Source organism: Propithecus coquereli, unplaced genomic scaffold, assembly GCF_000956105.1.
Source record: "Propithecus coquereli isolate 6110/MARCELLA unplaced genomic scaffold, Pcoq_1.0 Scaffold358, whole genome shotgun sequence".
Classification (NCBI taxonomy): Eukaryota; Metazoa; Chordata; class Mammalia; order Primates; family Indriidae; genus Propithecus; species Propithecus coquereli.
Window position 1 is genome coordinate 1,213,274 of NW_012149263.1, and position 14,848 is coordinate 1,228,121.

General features: G+C 55.5%; 1 protein-coding gene across 1 annotated transcript in view; it reads right to left on the reverse strand.

Moving 5' to 3' along the window:
• Positions 1 to 4,379: 4,379 nt before the first annotated feature.
• DMKN (dermokine) overlaps positions 4,380 to 14,848 on the reverse strand; it is a 14,052-nt gene continuing 3,583 nt past the window's right edge. Inside the window, 11 exon segments of the mRNA XM_012651489.1 lie at positions 4,380 to 4,424; positions 5,008 to 5,055; positions 5,166 to 5,189; positions 6,206 to 6,277; positions 6,918 to 6,968; positions 8,730 to 8,777; positions 9,423 to 9,479; positions 11,559 to 11,606; positions 11,793 to 11,840; positions 11,980 to 12,039; positions 12,908 to 12,961. Coding sequence (XP_012506943.1) covers positions 5,008 to 5,055; positions 5,166 to 5,189; positions 6,206 to 6,277; positions 6,918 to 6,968; positions 8,730 to 8,777; positions 9,423 to 9,479; positions 11,559 to 11,606; positions 11,793 to 11,840; positions 11,980 to 12,039; positions 12,908 to 12,961 — 510 coding nt within the window. The 3' untranslated portion in view covers positions 4,380 to 4,424.

Genomic DNA, 14,848 nt, shown 5'->3' on the forward strand with positions numbered 1-14,848 from the left:
AGTTTTTGTGTGTGACGAATTCTTGCTAATTAGTGAACAGTGGCCGAAAAAGCTCATCGACCACCGTTCTGTCAGCACACGGTCAACTCCAGGAGCGGAAGGAAGGAAGAATCAGATAAAAAAGAGCTGCGGTTGTGCGATCGCTACAATCAGGTGTGCTGGCGGAGGGACCCAGTGTCAGTTTGGCCACGGGTCATCCCAAACAGCGGGCGGTCCGAACACCATCTTCTGTTTGGCTCTAGAATCTAGTCTGTCATTGCTCTGTGGCAACCAATTGCCCTCGCTGTGTTTTCCTCTCCACCTAATGGTGCTAATAATAGCGTCAGCCGTTTATTGAGGGCGCACTGTGGGCCGGCCTTGTGCTAAGTGCTCCGAATACGTGATCTCATTGAAATGTCGCAGTGATTCTGTGAAGTGGGTACTGTAATTAGCCACATTCTGGGCAGGGGAGCCACAGCATAGAGAGGTTGAATAACTTACACCAGGTCACACGGCCAGCGTGGGTCAGGGCCAGCGTTAGAACCTGGGCTTCCAAATCCTCGGCCCAACTGCACCTTTGCTATACTGTGGAGTAGTGTCCCACAAAGGGCGTGGCCAGCCCGTGTGGCACCTTGTGTGAGTTAGACCCATGCCCTGAGAGAGGAGTCAGGGTGCATGGAACCCCCACTAGCACCCTTTACCGCGTGTCCTTTTGTGGTGCACAACCTGCACAACTGTACGTGGCAGCTCTGAGCATTCGGGCATGGATTTCAATGAATTGAACTTCACATTCTTTTTTTTTTTTTTTTTTTTTGAGACAGAGTCTCACTGTGTTGCCCGGGCTAGAGTGCCATGGCGTCAGCCTAGCTCACAGCAACCTCAAACTCCTGGGCTCAAGCGATCCTTCTGCCTCAGCCTCCCCAGTAGCTGGGACTACAGGCATGCGCCACCATGCCCGGCTAATTTTTTCTATGTATTTTTAGTTGTCCAATTAATTTCTTTCTATTTTTAGTAGAGACGGGGTCTCGCTCTTGCTCAGGCTGGTTTCGAACTCCTGAGCTCAAACAATCCACCCGCCTCGGCCTCCCAGAGAGCTAGGATTACAGGCGTGAGCCACCGCACCTGGCCTTGAACTTCACATTCTTGGGCAGAATGAAAACAGAGAACTAAGAGGCTAATAGCATTCAGCGAGTATCCCAATATGAGCCTGCAATTGTATCAGTTTCCAGATGCTTCTAACAGTATGAGCATCTTGACATATACCAAGTATGTGTTTAAAGGATAGTGTTCTAGTTCTGGTTCTAGTGTTTAAAGTTCTAGATTTTAAAGACAGATACTTTTGTATAATGCCTCCAAACACAATGCTCCAACTACTTCCTGTGCTCAACCAAAGAAATTCTTGTTCCTATGCTGAAAAAAAAACTGGCTGCATTGGGCTTAGGATTTGTTTCCATTTGGCACCTTCCCGATAGATGTTTCCAGGGTAATTCCATCTTTACGTGACTTTGCTGTAAGTGCTAGCTTTAGAATCCAGCGTCTCTCTGCAAGCTCCTCCCGTGTCCCCCATCTACACCGCCTCAGCGAGTTTGTGTTCCCTGAGCATCCGATGTTCAGTGCTGGCCAGGTGGGGGCAGGGAGGGTCTAGGGGTTCTCTCTGGGAGAGGATCCCAGCAGTTCAGATCATGGGTGGCAGGAAAACCCACCCGGGGTTTTTCAGCTCCACTTTAGAGGAATCACACAGGGTTAGTGGAGTCGGGCAGAGTGACAGAGTCTGACTCCGCAGTGCCCCATCCCCGGGTCTGGTTGAGTTCCTACTTCCCGCTAGCAAATACCAGTGAACCCCTGTTTTCCCACAGGCCTGCCCCCACCCCAACCCAGATGTGCCAGCACTTGAGTGGAGTGTGGGTAGGAGGTGAGGCACAGCCCTGATTACTACATTGCAAGACACACCTAGGGGCTGAGAGCCAGCCTCCTGGGTTCCAGGAGGGAATGCGGGATTTGGAGGGAGAGACCCTGCTTCCTCAGGGCCGTGTGAACACCTAGGTGAAAAGCCTGAAATCCTTGGCGAGAAACGGGGCTGGGGTGGGGGCTATTAGGAGGCCGAGCTCATGGCGGCCCCCTCCCATCCCTTCCTCCCTCTGCCAATGTTATCACCACACCCAAGAAAGCAGCCTCGTTCACCAGCAGGTCTGGTTCTTCCCTGGCCGCCCACCCTGTGAGCCCTTTGCTTACACTTCTCCCAGGAAGACTTCCTGGATTGGGCCCACTTAATTCCGATCCCCTTGTCCATTCCCTAATGCGTAAATATTTGTCAAGTGACCACTTTGGCTCTCGGTGCTGGGAATTCAGGACGGACAAAGTACCTGCCCTAAGGAGTTTATGTTCCGGTGGAGGAGATAGATCCCAATCTAACGAAAAATAAATAAGCAAACGAGATAACTTCCGAGAATGACAGTGCCGTGAAGAAAACAAGGCGACGTGCTAATGACCGGGCATCCTTGGTTAAGATGGCTTCGGGAGGGACATTTGAAGCCAGACCTGAAGCAGCAGGAGCCCCGGGCTTCTGGAGATCTTGGGGCCCAGGGGCAGGAAACAGCAGCCGTGTGGCCCAGGATGACTCTGGGGAGGGAGGCCAGAGCCAGACCACCGCGGTGCAGAGCGCGGATTTTACTCCAGGGCCGACCAAAAGTTTGTTCTGGGGGAATCCTCTCGCTGTTTGGGGAGAATGAGTTATCAGGAAAGAAAATGAAAGCTGGGACTCGAGGAGGTCACTGGAGAGTCCCCCGCAGGAGAGATGGGCGGCCTGCCCTTGACGGGAGGGTCCCTTGTGCCAGAGGACCTTAGCCTGCGGCAGGTGTTACTTTAAACTTGAAGGGGCCGCTTTCAGCCTTTGGGCCAGGAAAGCCCCCAAAATCCAGAATCATTTGACCACATCCAGGTCTCGCTCGACCCCTCGGGGACTGGCCCGAGGAGAGCCGAGTTCCCGGCTATGTCCCATCCCTCCCCACGCGCCAGGAAGGCTTGTCGCAGTGCGGATCGAGCATCCTCTCAGGGACAGCCCCGCGTCCTCCTCCCCGTGGCCACCAGGAGGTACTGCAAGGCCCCGGTGCGGCGTGGAGCCGGGGGTGGTGAATACAGCCCAGCACCACCGCGTGAGGACCAAGGTGAGGAGGGGAGGCAGAGGGAAGGGGTCGTTCTGCTCTTTCTCCCACCCTGGCGTTTCGATCACGTTGGCTTCTCGGGTCAGTTTTGGGCCTGGTTCCTTTCATTGATTCCCCAGCTGTTTGAAGCCCTGTGCCAGGTCCTGTGCCCAGCCCAGGGACGGAGCAAGGGCCAAGGCAGCCAGGGGCCATGACCTAGAGAACTCGCAACCTGGGCAGAAGTCACTCCGGCTGGCCCAGTGCTTCCTGTCCTCCTTTTACTTCCGGGTCCTCTGCAGGGGTGTCGGGGGACACAGTGGGAGTGGGGGACTCCTTAATCTGGGCACACTGTGCCAGCTTGATGGGACTTAGGGACTCCAACTGCAGACTCCGGCCCTGTCGCAGGGGCTCCTCAGCCTGCTCCTGGCACACGAGGGGTCGAAGTGTTCCGCCTTCCTCCCTCTGCGTTCTGGAAGCACAGAGCAGCTGCCTAGGATGAGGTCCTGGGCTTGACCCAGTCCCCCACCTTCCTAAGCACGTCAAGCCAGCAGCAGCTTTCACCCCACTTCAGTCTGCTCACGTGGCGGGCACCATGTCCCCCAGCCCCTGCTCCCGGGCGCTGCCCTCTCCCCGACCCCCTGGGACTGGGCTCCCCGCTTTGAACACCTCTTCACTCCGACCTCCTCATCTGAATAGCTCCACTGTTGTTTTTCAGATACCAGAACACCTGTGATTGCCTCAAGCGCAGTACGCATGGTATTCAGACGTAGGCTGGGCAAAGATTCCTTTTTACAGATGGGGAAACTGAGGCACGGTGAGATGAGCTAGCTGCTTCTTGTCCAGAAGAAAACCCAGGTCTTGTCTCCCTCCGCCTACCATGTTTTATACCACTCCCAGGAGGAAGATAAATTATCTGCCCCTAAATCACTCCTCCATCCTCCCTGATCCAGGCCATCTATGTAGCATTAAAGAATAAAATTCGAGAAAGCCTTAGGGAAACGAGAGTCATGTTTTATTTCCACAGAGAAACTCAAAAATAGGAAGCTCCACCCAAAGAGCCATCAGTGACTTTGGATCACAAGACGGAGCGGGTAGGAAGGGGCTGGTTTATCCGGAGGCTGTGGTCGCGGGAACACCGCAGCGGAGTGGGAGGAAACAAAGGGCAGACAGACCAGGTCCCCAACCCAGAACGTGGAGGTGTCACCACCCAGCCCAGGGCTGGCAGGGGTGGGGGGGCTGGGGAGACCCAGTCAGTCTCCTGACGACCAGTGTTTTCAGGCCTCAGTCGTGACGGGAAATAGTTTTCTAGAAGAAGCACAAGATCCAACGATAGAATGTGGCCACTCCTTGATCTGCTGGAACCAAATGTCCTTTCGCGCAGCCTCTGGGCTCCCGCGGTCCTTTGCTGTCCTGGCTGTTCACCTGCCTCACCCCTCACTCGTGCTTCTCCCAAAACCAACTGTGTGACTCTGCCAAGCCAATCTACTCCCTCCTGCCCTCGGGGGCCTGGCTTTGCCCTGCCCCCGAACCTTTCCGCCCGAAAGGTTCCACGTTGCTCCCGTACAATCTTACCCGGCTCCCTGTCCCCAAGCTAGAATGCCACCTTCTTCTCAGAGCGTGCCCGGTGGCCCCACCCCATTCCGTGCTTTGTTCAGAACAAACAGGGTGCTTTCCAAGTGTCCCAGGTCACTTTCTTACGAGTCTGTCTCCACACCCCACCATGGGGTCTCCTCCTTCTTAATTCCTTAGCATCCACCCAGAGCAAGCCGGACTTCCTGACGCTGCTGACTGAGGTCTGAGGAAGGGCCAAGATCCAGGCCCTGCCCCGAGGGGTGACTATGTCCCAGCTGCTGTCCCACAGCCTTGTGTGGCTCCCTGTGACACTCACCTACCAAAACTTCAACCAGTGCAGCAGGCTGGGTTGCGCCCGGGAAGCCTGCAGGACAAGGAGAGTGTCTGAGGGGACATCACACTGTCCTTTCCTCACCCTCTGGCCTCAGGCCCCTTCGTTCTCGAGCCAGACTTTCTTGGGGCCCCCATACTCACCGAGGAAGAAGCCGTGACTCCTCCCTGGAAAGAGAAGATCAGAGGAGGTGACATGGTGTTCTAGTGGCCTCCCTGCACTCCGTCGTGGCCCCGGGGCTCACAAAGGGCCCAGTGGCAGGGGCAGGCTCAAGCCAGGATGAGTGCCAAGGCCATTCAGTTTATGGGATGTGTTGCATAATAGCAGATTTATCGTCCTACGTGCATTTTAGCCAAGACGACATTGAATGTGGTCCCCAAGCACACTGATCCAGAGACGTCGAAAGAGGCTAGGTCTCCCTCTGCCTGGTAGGCGGACAGACTGGCCACAGGGACTGGCGCAGTGGACACCCACCGGGAGGTTTAACTAACTGCATCGCCGCCTCCTTTCAGGCAGCTTAGAGTTTCTGCTCTCTCCATAGAAGGTCCTCTCCCCACGGGCGGGGGCTCTGTTACTCTGATGGAGGGAAAGACCCAACTACTTTTTCTTTAACAGCTTATTTAGTATTTAGCATGTTCGTTTACTGACATTGTGAGATTGCTTTCTTTGCAACTGAGTGAGACAAAATTCTCAAGTGTGTTTTTCCATTTATTTCCTTTGTGAAATGAGGCATTCATTTTGCCACCGAGCCTGGCTTCTCCTGAGTCCTAGCTTGCTTTCCTCCCCCTAACCCCACCTCCCAAAAAGGCCAGCAGAGAGCGAACGCTACAAAGAAGGGCTGTTCGTGTGTTTTGCCTTGTGTCGTGTGATTTTTAGAGCCACATTCTCCTCTTTGGGAGGGCACTGGTGCCCAGTCTTCCCTCTTGCACGGGATGGCAGCTGCTGTCCCTTGCAGACTTTCCTGAGCGAGCGAGTGAGTTCGGGCAGAGCACCGAACCCTCCAGCCTCCGGCCCGGGCTGCTCTCGGGAACCCGAGTCTCCCTTACAAAGGCTCGGGGAGGCCTGACTTCCAGAGTGGGCGGATTCGGCCTCAGCCCACCAACACAGAGGACCCTGGCTACAAAAGCCTCTCCCTCTCCCCTTGAGGAGACCCCAGTGGGAAACAGGCAGTGGCCTGTCTTACCTTAGCAGGGACCTTGGCCGTGTACTGCCACCCATAGCCAGTGGGATAGGCCTGCTGGTTGTGATTGTAGTTCTGTGGGAGAAAGAGTGGGAGGGGCCGTGGAAGGGAGGAAGGGAAGAGATGAAGTCATTTTGCTCTGCAGTAAACACCCCACCTTCCTGCCCTGTCTGGACCTTTCTTAAAGCCCCTGCCCTCTCCCCTCCTCGTGTCACGTGTTTTCGTTTCTTTCTTTCTTTTTTAAAAAATGTTATTACAGATGGGGGTTTACTAAGTTGCCCAGGCTGGTCTCCAACTCCTGGCCTCAAGCGATCCTCCTGCCTTGGCCTCCGAGTAGCTGGCACTACAGGCGTGCGCCACCGCAACCATGTGTTTTCTTTTATAGAATCTCCTCCAGCCAGCCAGAGCCCACATCCTCACGTCCTGTATTGTCACAGCCCAGAGGGCCGGCCTCCTCCTTGCCTTGGGACCTCTCCCAACTCCCAGGCGTCACTTGGGAGGTGAGGGTGGGAGACCAAGGAAAGAAGGACCAGGACCTAAACCAGGTGCTCGGGTGGCAGATATCTTACCTTAGAAGCTGACGCATCTTGCCATCCTCCGCCAGGCTGACAAATTATTGAAAGAGTGAAAGAGAATTTCAGATTGGCCGGACCCAGGAGCAAGGCTGAGAGGGACCAGGGGCCTTCCAGGGGATTCTGAGGGCAAAACGACTCACCTGATCAGCACCACCTGCCCTCTTCTGTAGCGACGACGACGCATCTGCACCCTGAAAGGAGACAGGAGCCACGGTGAGTGTCTCCTTGGTTCAGGCCTCGCCAGACTTCCCGAGCTCCGGCGTCCGCTGCCCAGGCCCGGCCCTCCCTGTGGAGCCCCAGAGTCTCCCCCACCCCAGGCCCAGGATAAGCCCTGCCTACGGTGAGGGCCGTGAGCCCAGAGGAAACCGATGGCCCAGATAGATACAGGACACAGATTTCCACACTCAGGGCTGGGGAGCAGGGGAGAGAACCAGGTTTGGCAACGCCGTCCCCGCCCATGCACCCGGAGCGTTGGCGGCTGCGGCCTGAGACTCGGCTGGAACAACAAGGGAGTTGGAGCCACACGGGCTCCGGGGACAGACGCAGGCACCTCAGCCCCCGCCCCGCTCTCGCCCGCACCAAACCCTTCTGCCTCCCTCCCAGGCCCCTGAATCCCTGCACGTGAACGCCGTGCTCTGCAGGGCCCCAGGAAGGAGGGGCTGTTACCAGAAGCTACTTGATTAGGTTGGCCCTGGGTTAAAGGAGGGAAAGGAGGAGAAGCACAAGAAAGCGGATGAAGCCACTTCCGGCACTCGCGGGCACTCGTGTATATACGCATGGCGCCCCAGCCAAGAAAGGAGAGAAACTCTAAGCATTTGGAAAGGAGTCTAGTTCGGGCCACCATGGCTCCTCTGCTAGGACACTAGGACTCCACACACACACACACACACACAGAGTTAAATCCTAACTCTGACTTAACTCTCTGCCTTACCCACACCTGACGCTGAACCTAAACCCCAAACCCCACTATTAGCCCTAATAGTGACATCACGAACTGGTTGTCCCGAGGCCTCCAGACATTTTTTTGCTTGATTTTTTTTTTTTTTGAGACAGAGTCTCTCTCTCTCTCTCTCTCTCTCTCTCTCTCTCTGTCACCCTGGCTGGAGTGCAGTGGCATCATCACAGCTCGCTGCAACCTCAAACTCCTGGGCTCAAGCGATCCTCCGGCCTAGGCCTCCCAGAATGCTAGGATTACAGGCATGAGCCACCGTTCCCAGCCTTGGTGTACATTTTTAAAAATTAAATTAGTTATAAACAATTAAAAATCAGATTTCTAGCTTTTCTTGGAAAGTCATCCAGCACAGCCACATTGGTTCTATGAAGGTGCATGACGACCCTCAGCTGGGGGCCTTGACCTCCCCCTTCGCGTGGCCCCACCTGTCCAGCCTTGTGTACTTGGCGCACACAGGCACGTGGGCCCACGGGTCTTGTTTCCCAAAGGCCACTGACCCCCTGCCATACTGCCCTCCTGTTTCCTTTCAGCTTTCCTCCCCCGTGCACCCCTTCCAGCACCAGAGGTGGACCCCAGCCCAGGTCCCTCCCCCTGGTCTCCTCCCCCTGGTCACCCTCCACCTGCCCCCCCTGCAGTACCCACCCAGCCGTGGCTGCCCCCGAGCCAGACCAAGCCCAGCAGAAACAGCAGCAGAGCGGAGGCCGTGGCCAGCTTCATGTCTCTGCACCTGTGGAGGCCCCAACCCTCGGGCCTCCGCTTTTATCCTAAGGAGGACCTCCCATCCTACTCCTCCGTGACTCATCGCTTCTCTCTCCCACCCCACCCCGCGCTCGAGATCCCGTAAAGCGAGGAAAGTGGGAAGGGAGGGAGGCGCCGTCCTCAGCAGGGAGGGTAAGAAACTAGGACAGAAACCTGGGCAAGCCGCTCGTCTAGGGCCCCGAACCCCGTGTCCCAGAGCTGGGGCTCCTCGCTACAAAGCGAGAAGGTCTGTCCCCCTTACCTCAACAATTGTTTTCCAGTTGAAGAAAGGAGTGTTGCTTTTGAAATCCTGGAGGGAGAAGGAGAGTTGAGTGGGCCCAGGGGAGGCAGAACTGGGCTGGTGCGTGGCAGCCCCCTGGGGAGGTTTCCAGATCAGAAGGAGGAGCGGGGTTGAGAGCCGGGGTGTGGTTCGGGGTGGGAGGAAGATGAGCATGGGAGACTGAGCGTTCGAATTGGAGAGGGTGTTGGTGCTAAGACTTGGGCAAGATGATACCCGTCTCAAAAATGGAAGCGGGGAGCCGGGCGCGGTGGCTCACGCCTGTAATCCCAGCACTCTGGGAGGCCGAGGCGGGCGGATTGTTTGAGCTCAGGAGTTCGAGACCAGCCTGAGCAAGAGTGAGACCCCCGTCTCTACTAAAAATAGAAAGAAATTACTTGGACAGCTAAAAATACATAGAAAAAATTAGCTGGGCATGGTGGTGCATGCCTGTAGTCCCAGCTACCCGGGAGGCTGAGGCAGGAGGATCGCTTGAGCCCAGGAGTTTGAGGTTGCTGTGAGCTAGGCTGACGCCACGGCACTCTAGCCCGGACAACACAGTGAGACTCTGTCTCATAAAAAAAAAAAAAAAAAATGAAAGAGGGGCTGCCTTGGGGGAGGTGTGGGAAGAGACAGGATGCCCAGGATCCCCGGGTCTTCAAAAGAGGCTTCTCCTACCTCCCAGAGCCGGCGGAAGTAGAGGAGGGCTCTCGTGCTGGGGGGCGGCATTTGGCTCTGCGGATGAAAGCAGGGGAGCAGGTTAGCAGGGGGCCTGAGCCGCTCACCTGGCCCTACTCCTTCTGCTGCCTCTTCTCAGCCTGCAGAATTCCCTTGTGACTAAGGTGGGGAGCGAGGGGAGCTGGGAGTCTTCAGGGACCCCAGAAAATTCTTTTTGGAAACAGGAGGAAGAAGCAGGATCTCTGGAGCCTTAGCCAGCCCACCCTCCCTCTCCCTGCATGTGCATACAGAGTTCTCCATCTGTCGGCCTCTGGCAGAACTTAACTGTAGCAAAACCCCAGGACCAGGACCTGCCCGGCGTGTGCCCTGTCCACCTGCCATGCAACCTGGAGCCCACGTCCCACAGCTGTGGGGCTGAAGCCGCCCCTTCCAACCCCCGCCCCCTCCACCCCAGAACAACGGTGGAGACATAAGAAAGGAGCAGAGACCAGGAGTGTGGGGCAGCTAAGGTTTATTTCGAGGGCAGGGGTGGAGATTAATGATGAGATAGTGGTGTTTTTAAGAAGGGAATTGGGGGCTCCCATCCATCTGGTAGCTCCGTGTCTGGAGGTCACGGGATGCGAGAGCTCCTCTGGTCCTGGGCAAAGAAATAGGATCTAAGAGGGAGCTTGAGGGTAGGAATTCAGGGGCGTAGTGGGCCAGGGCAGGGGTAGATGGGCCTCTGCTCCATCAGTCCGCAGGGACCTTTTTGCCCAAAACTGTCACCCGTACAAATCCAGCTATCCCAGCCTGGGCTTGAGAACCTCCTGCCTCGCCAGGAACGTTACACAGAGCCCCCCTGTCCTCACTCCTCACTCTGGCTGAGGTCCTGAGCTCCTTCACCCCCCGTGAAGGAAAATTGGGTTCCATTCTCTTCTCTGCCCTCCTCTGTCCTGCCCCTGTCTCTGGGGATCTGTCCCCGAGGAAGCCGGCCCGGGCGAATCCTGCCCCTAGAGGAGCAGGAACGTCCGCCGTCTGTCCCAGCTCTCTGGCAAGCGTCTGCACGTGCCCCGGTTCTCCCTCCAGAACCCGCGGTCCCCGTGGTCCAGTGAACAGTCTTGCTCCTACCAGAAACTACTCTCCATAAAACAGAGAACGTATTTTGTTCGTGCAAACCGAGACCCACTGCAGCTGAGAACGTCTCTGTCTTTCTCTCCCCACCTCATTCCCCATAGGTCAGACTTTGATTTTCCTGAGCACGAGTTTTGTGACGGCAGGATCCAGGTCTCCCTTTCTTCTATATTAAAGGTCAGAGACTCCACTGCTCACAGGGGCCGGTCGAGTGGCCGAGATGACCGTGTCAGGCAGGGCGGTTTGGCCGCCGGAGAGCACGCCCCACGGCAGAAGCAGCTCCTCAGCTCTAGCCGATCGCTGCCCCCGGAAAGGGCGTCCGCTCTTGCCCGATGTTTCAAAAAAACCCAAAAATCCCGATCGTTATGTGAAGGCTCTCAATTTCTAAACTTTGGCAACTAATTCATATTATTAAAAAAAGAGTGGCTCAAGACATATCTTCGAGCCACCAATTGCAGCTTCTGCCCTCATCCCCTCCCTCCCTGTGCAGCCCCCTCCACTCTGGGGGTGCCTCCGGTGTTCCGGTGTCCAATCAGCCTGGCCAGGGGCTCCCCTGCAAGAGGGAGGGGGGCAGGCAGGAAGGAGAGGGGGGCTCTGGGCCCCAACCGTCCTCTAAGGTTGTGCGCGTACAAGGTTTGTCACCCGTCAGGCAATGGGCCAACACGGGTTTCCTTTTCCCTCTCTGGGTGTCAGTCCTCGTGTGGCCTTTTAGCTCCTCCGGCTCCTCATTCAGTCCGCCCGCTGGGATTAAGCCAACTTACTCTCCCTTAACCTTCCGGGTCTTGAAGGGGAAGCGGAGGCTCAGAACCTGCTCAGGTCCGTATGCTGAGCAGTAAAGAGGCCCACCCCCTCTGCGCATTCTCAGCTCCCAACTGTTCCCAAATCCCCCCTCTCTTTCCAGGTCTCTGCTGTCCTTCCCTCTCAGTTTCTTTTGTTTATGTTGCTTTTGTTTTTGGCACTGGCCGAAATACTTCTCCGCATCCCTCTCCCACAAGGATCAAGATTGCACGGCCTTCCAGCCCTTACCTTGCTTATAGCATCCCAGTTAATGAAACCCAGCTTGGATTTAAAATTCTGCAGAGAAAAAAAAGGAGAAAGGCCGAATTGGGTCATAATGTCATTGGCTCAGGGCTTCAGGCCAGGAGAGGTCAAGGGCCACTGCTGACTGTTGGTTTAGAAAGAGGACTTCAGCCTGTAGGGCCAAGGGACAGGGGTTGGTTTTCCAAACCAGAGGGAGCAGAGCTATCCTGCAGACCTTACCTTCCAGAAAGTGTCAAAGTTGAACGGCCCAGAAGACATCTCAGAGTTCTAAGGAACCAATGAGAATGAGATGCGATTGAGAAGCCACTTTGTGAGCATGAGGCAGGAAATGTTAAGTGTCAGGAGGGGAGGCAAGGACTCTTGACACCACGGCCCCAGCCCAAGGTAGAGTGTTGCCTTCACTCACCACAGTATTGACTCCATTGACAGCTTCACCTCTTACACCGTCCCCACGGGACCCTTGCCCCTGGGTGGGGAAAAGGGGGCCTGATGTTCGAGGCTTACGCGTCCTATCATGCGTGCCGCCTGCCGGCCTGCTCCTGCCCACCTTCGCTCGCCTTTGCTCAAGCTCCCTGTACCCCTCTCTGTGAAGCCACCTTCTCTTCTTCACACGGCACCTAAAATCCCGCCTCAGAAAGCCCTCCTGGATTGACTCGCTACCGTGTGACCCAGTCCCGCGAATCATAGTCACGCCCCTGCTTCCGCCCTCTCCTGTCCCCGAAACACCACTGGTAACGAAAGCCACGCACGTGCAGCGCCACCGCATGCTGGGCACTGAGCCTTTTCCCGCCGTGCTCCTGCGTGGAGTGAGGACACTGAACTCAGGCGTCGAGCCCCAGGACCTGCCTACACCACCTGCACTCCGCACCACCTCGGGTGGTTACAGTACAGAAAGCTCTAGAGTGACCACAGAAAGCGAAGCCCGCAAGTCGGGCTTCCCTGTCCCCGCTTTATCCGGGGAAGCCCAGGCTACAGGGTTTCACTGACTTGCCTGAAGACACACACGTGACACGTGTAAGAGCTGGCGTCGGAACCCTCAACCCCTGACTCAAAGCTCAGTGACTTTCCACTTCCCAACACTGCCTTCTTAAGTATCGTTTTTAGAAATAACCCCCTGACCCTTATTTTTGCTCTCACAACGTTGACATCACTCTGATCCCAACTGGAAGGAGGGAAGGAATGAATGAATTGAAGAGGAAGATGTGGTCTTCTGATGGTCACCAACACAGATTCAGAGCGGGAATTTACGGGAAGAAACTGATATTTCTGTTCCCAGGCCCTTGGCACACTCCACCGGCCCTTGCGAAGCCAACCCTGCCTGCCCCGAGGCTTACCTGCTGACTGCCTTGGGAGCCCCCCAGGAGGTGACTGCTCTCTCTGCTTGCTCCCTAGGAAGACAGAAATGGAGTAGAGTCAGTGGGGACACAGGCAGGCTGGGGCGACAGGGCAGGGTAGCAGGGTGTAGGCGAGGGACTCCTGAGTCAGGAGACTGAGGCATGTGCATCAGAGAGGACTTCCCAGGACCGTGAGAAAGAGGTCCTTCTCTCAGGGTAGCTCCGCCTTCCCTGGCAGACCCTGTTGCAACCCCCTGTGGCTGGAGTTACTGCTCAGTTGCGATGTTTGTGGATAACATCACCGTCTCTGTTTACACTCATTTCTGCACGCTACCCAAAATCCAGCCAGAAGGGCCTTTGCCACCAAAGTATCTGGATTCTCTCCTGGTTTTGAAGCAGGAGCGAGCCAGGCTGCTGGACTGAACTGAGTCAAGCTGAAGGACCCGTCTGGACTGATGTTCGCGTTGGTCGGAAAGGTGACGCTAGCGGGAGAGCCGGCGGGAGCTGAGGTGCACAGCAGACTGCCTGGTCTCCTGCTAGGAGAGAAGTGGCCTCCCCGAGTCCTGCTCTCATCACTGTGTGGAACAGGGGACTCTCAGAGCCCTCGGCTCTCCCTCCTGCCCAGAGCGGGCGGGCGGACCTGGCCGGGATGTAGGACGCTGCCCTGCTAGAATTGCTACCACAGCGTGGGCATCTGTCCCGCTTACTACTGGCACGGTGTCTACCCTCAGGGCCCGCTTGTCCCCTTACCCTCGTGTCACAAAAGCCACCAGAGCCTCCCTGTCCCCTGCTCTGAGGCCCTGAGGGACAAGACAGCAAAATGCACATCCCCGTTTTAGATCCTGAGGCCAGCCCCCAAAGTTAATGTATTGATTGAATACGAATCCTCGAACGATCCTAACGGAATTCTCTTTTGGAACTTGTCAGAATCACTCTGAAATTCATTCAGGAGGACAAAGGTCTAAGAATAGGTAAGAAAACACAGGAAAAGACAAGTGGCGAGGGAGGGCTCGTCCTGACAGATGTTACTATACTATAAAGCTACCGTAAATAAAGCAGTGTGGTCTCTGCCCCAGAATGGATGAATCGGTTCCGCAGAACAGAGCTCCCAGGAGCTCCCCCCGAATATTAAGGCATTTACAAACGGCATTTTCAGTCAGTGGCAGAAGTGATCCCATGCATGGAGCTGGGAATATCGGTTACATATTCGGGGGAAATTACACCTCATCAGTTTCCTCCCTTCTGTCTTTGACTCGTTTCCCCCTCATAAAGGGACACGCAGCTCTGATCCAAAGTGTAGGACCAGACAGGGGCAGGGGTGGGAAGGAGCGGGCACTAGACAGTATACCGCAAAATAAAGTGCAGATGGATTAGAGGTAAATTGAAAAAAATGAGATTATAGAAGTATTCATAGCACTAGAAGAAAATAAAGACCTTTAATACACCAAGAGCAGAAACTAGGGAAAAGATGATATTTTGACTACTTGCATACTTAAGAGTTTGGTATGTAAAAAACTAGAAATAGACTTACAAACTGGGAGAAATTTTCTTAAAACCTATATAAAATGTCCGCATCTCGAATATACGAGGAGCTCTTCAGAGAGCGGCTCAGCTCAGCCCCTCCACCCACCGCCCTCTCCTCCCACTAGGCCTTGCTCCTGGTTAGTGACCAGGACGGGCAGTGTCAGCCTCACCAGAGCTTGTTAGAGACGCCGAATCCCAGCCCCACCCGGACCTGCTGAATCAACCTGCACTTTCACAAGACAGGTGATTCATGGGGACACCGGCTAACTGATTCTGTCAGCGCCACGGTGCTGACACGAAGCCCAGATTTCCAGAATAACTGGGAGGAAATATACCTTCCCAAACACTTCTCTCTGTCTGAGTTCACCGAAGTCTGTCCCCTGACTGGGTACAGGACATTCAAAACGTTTACGTTTC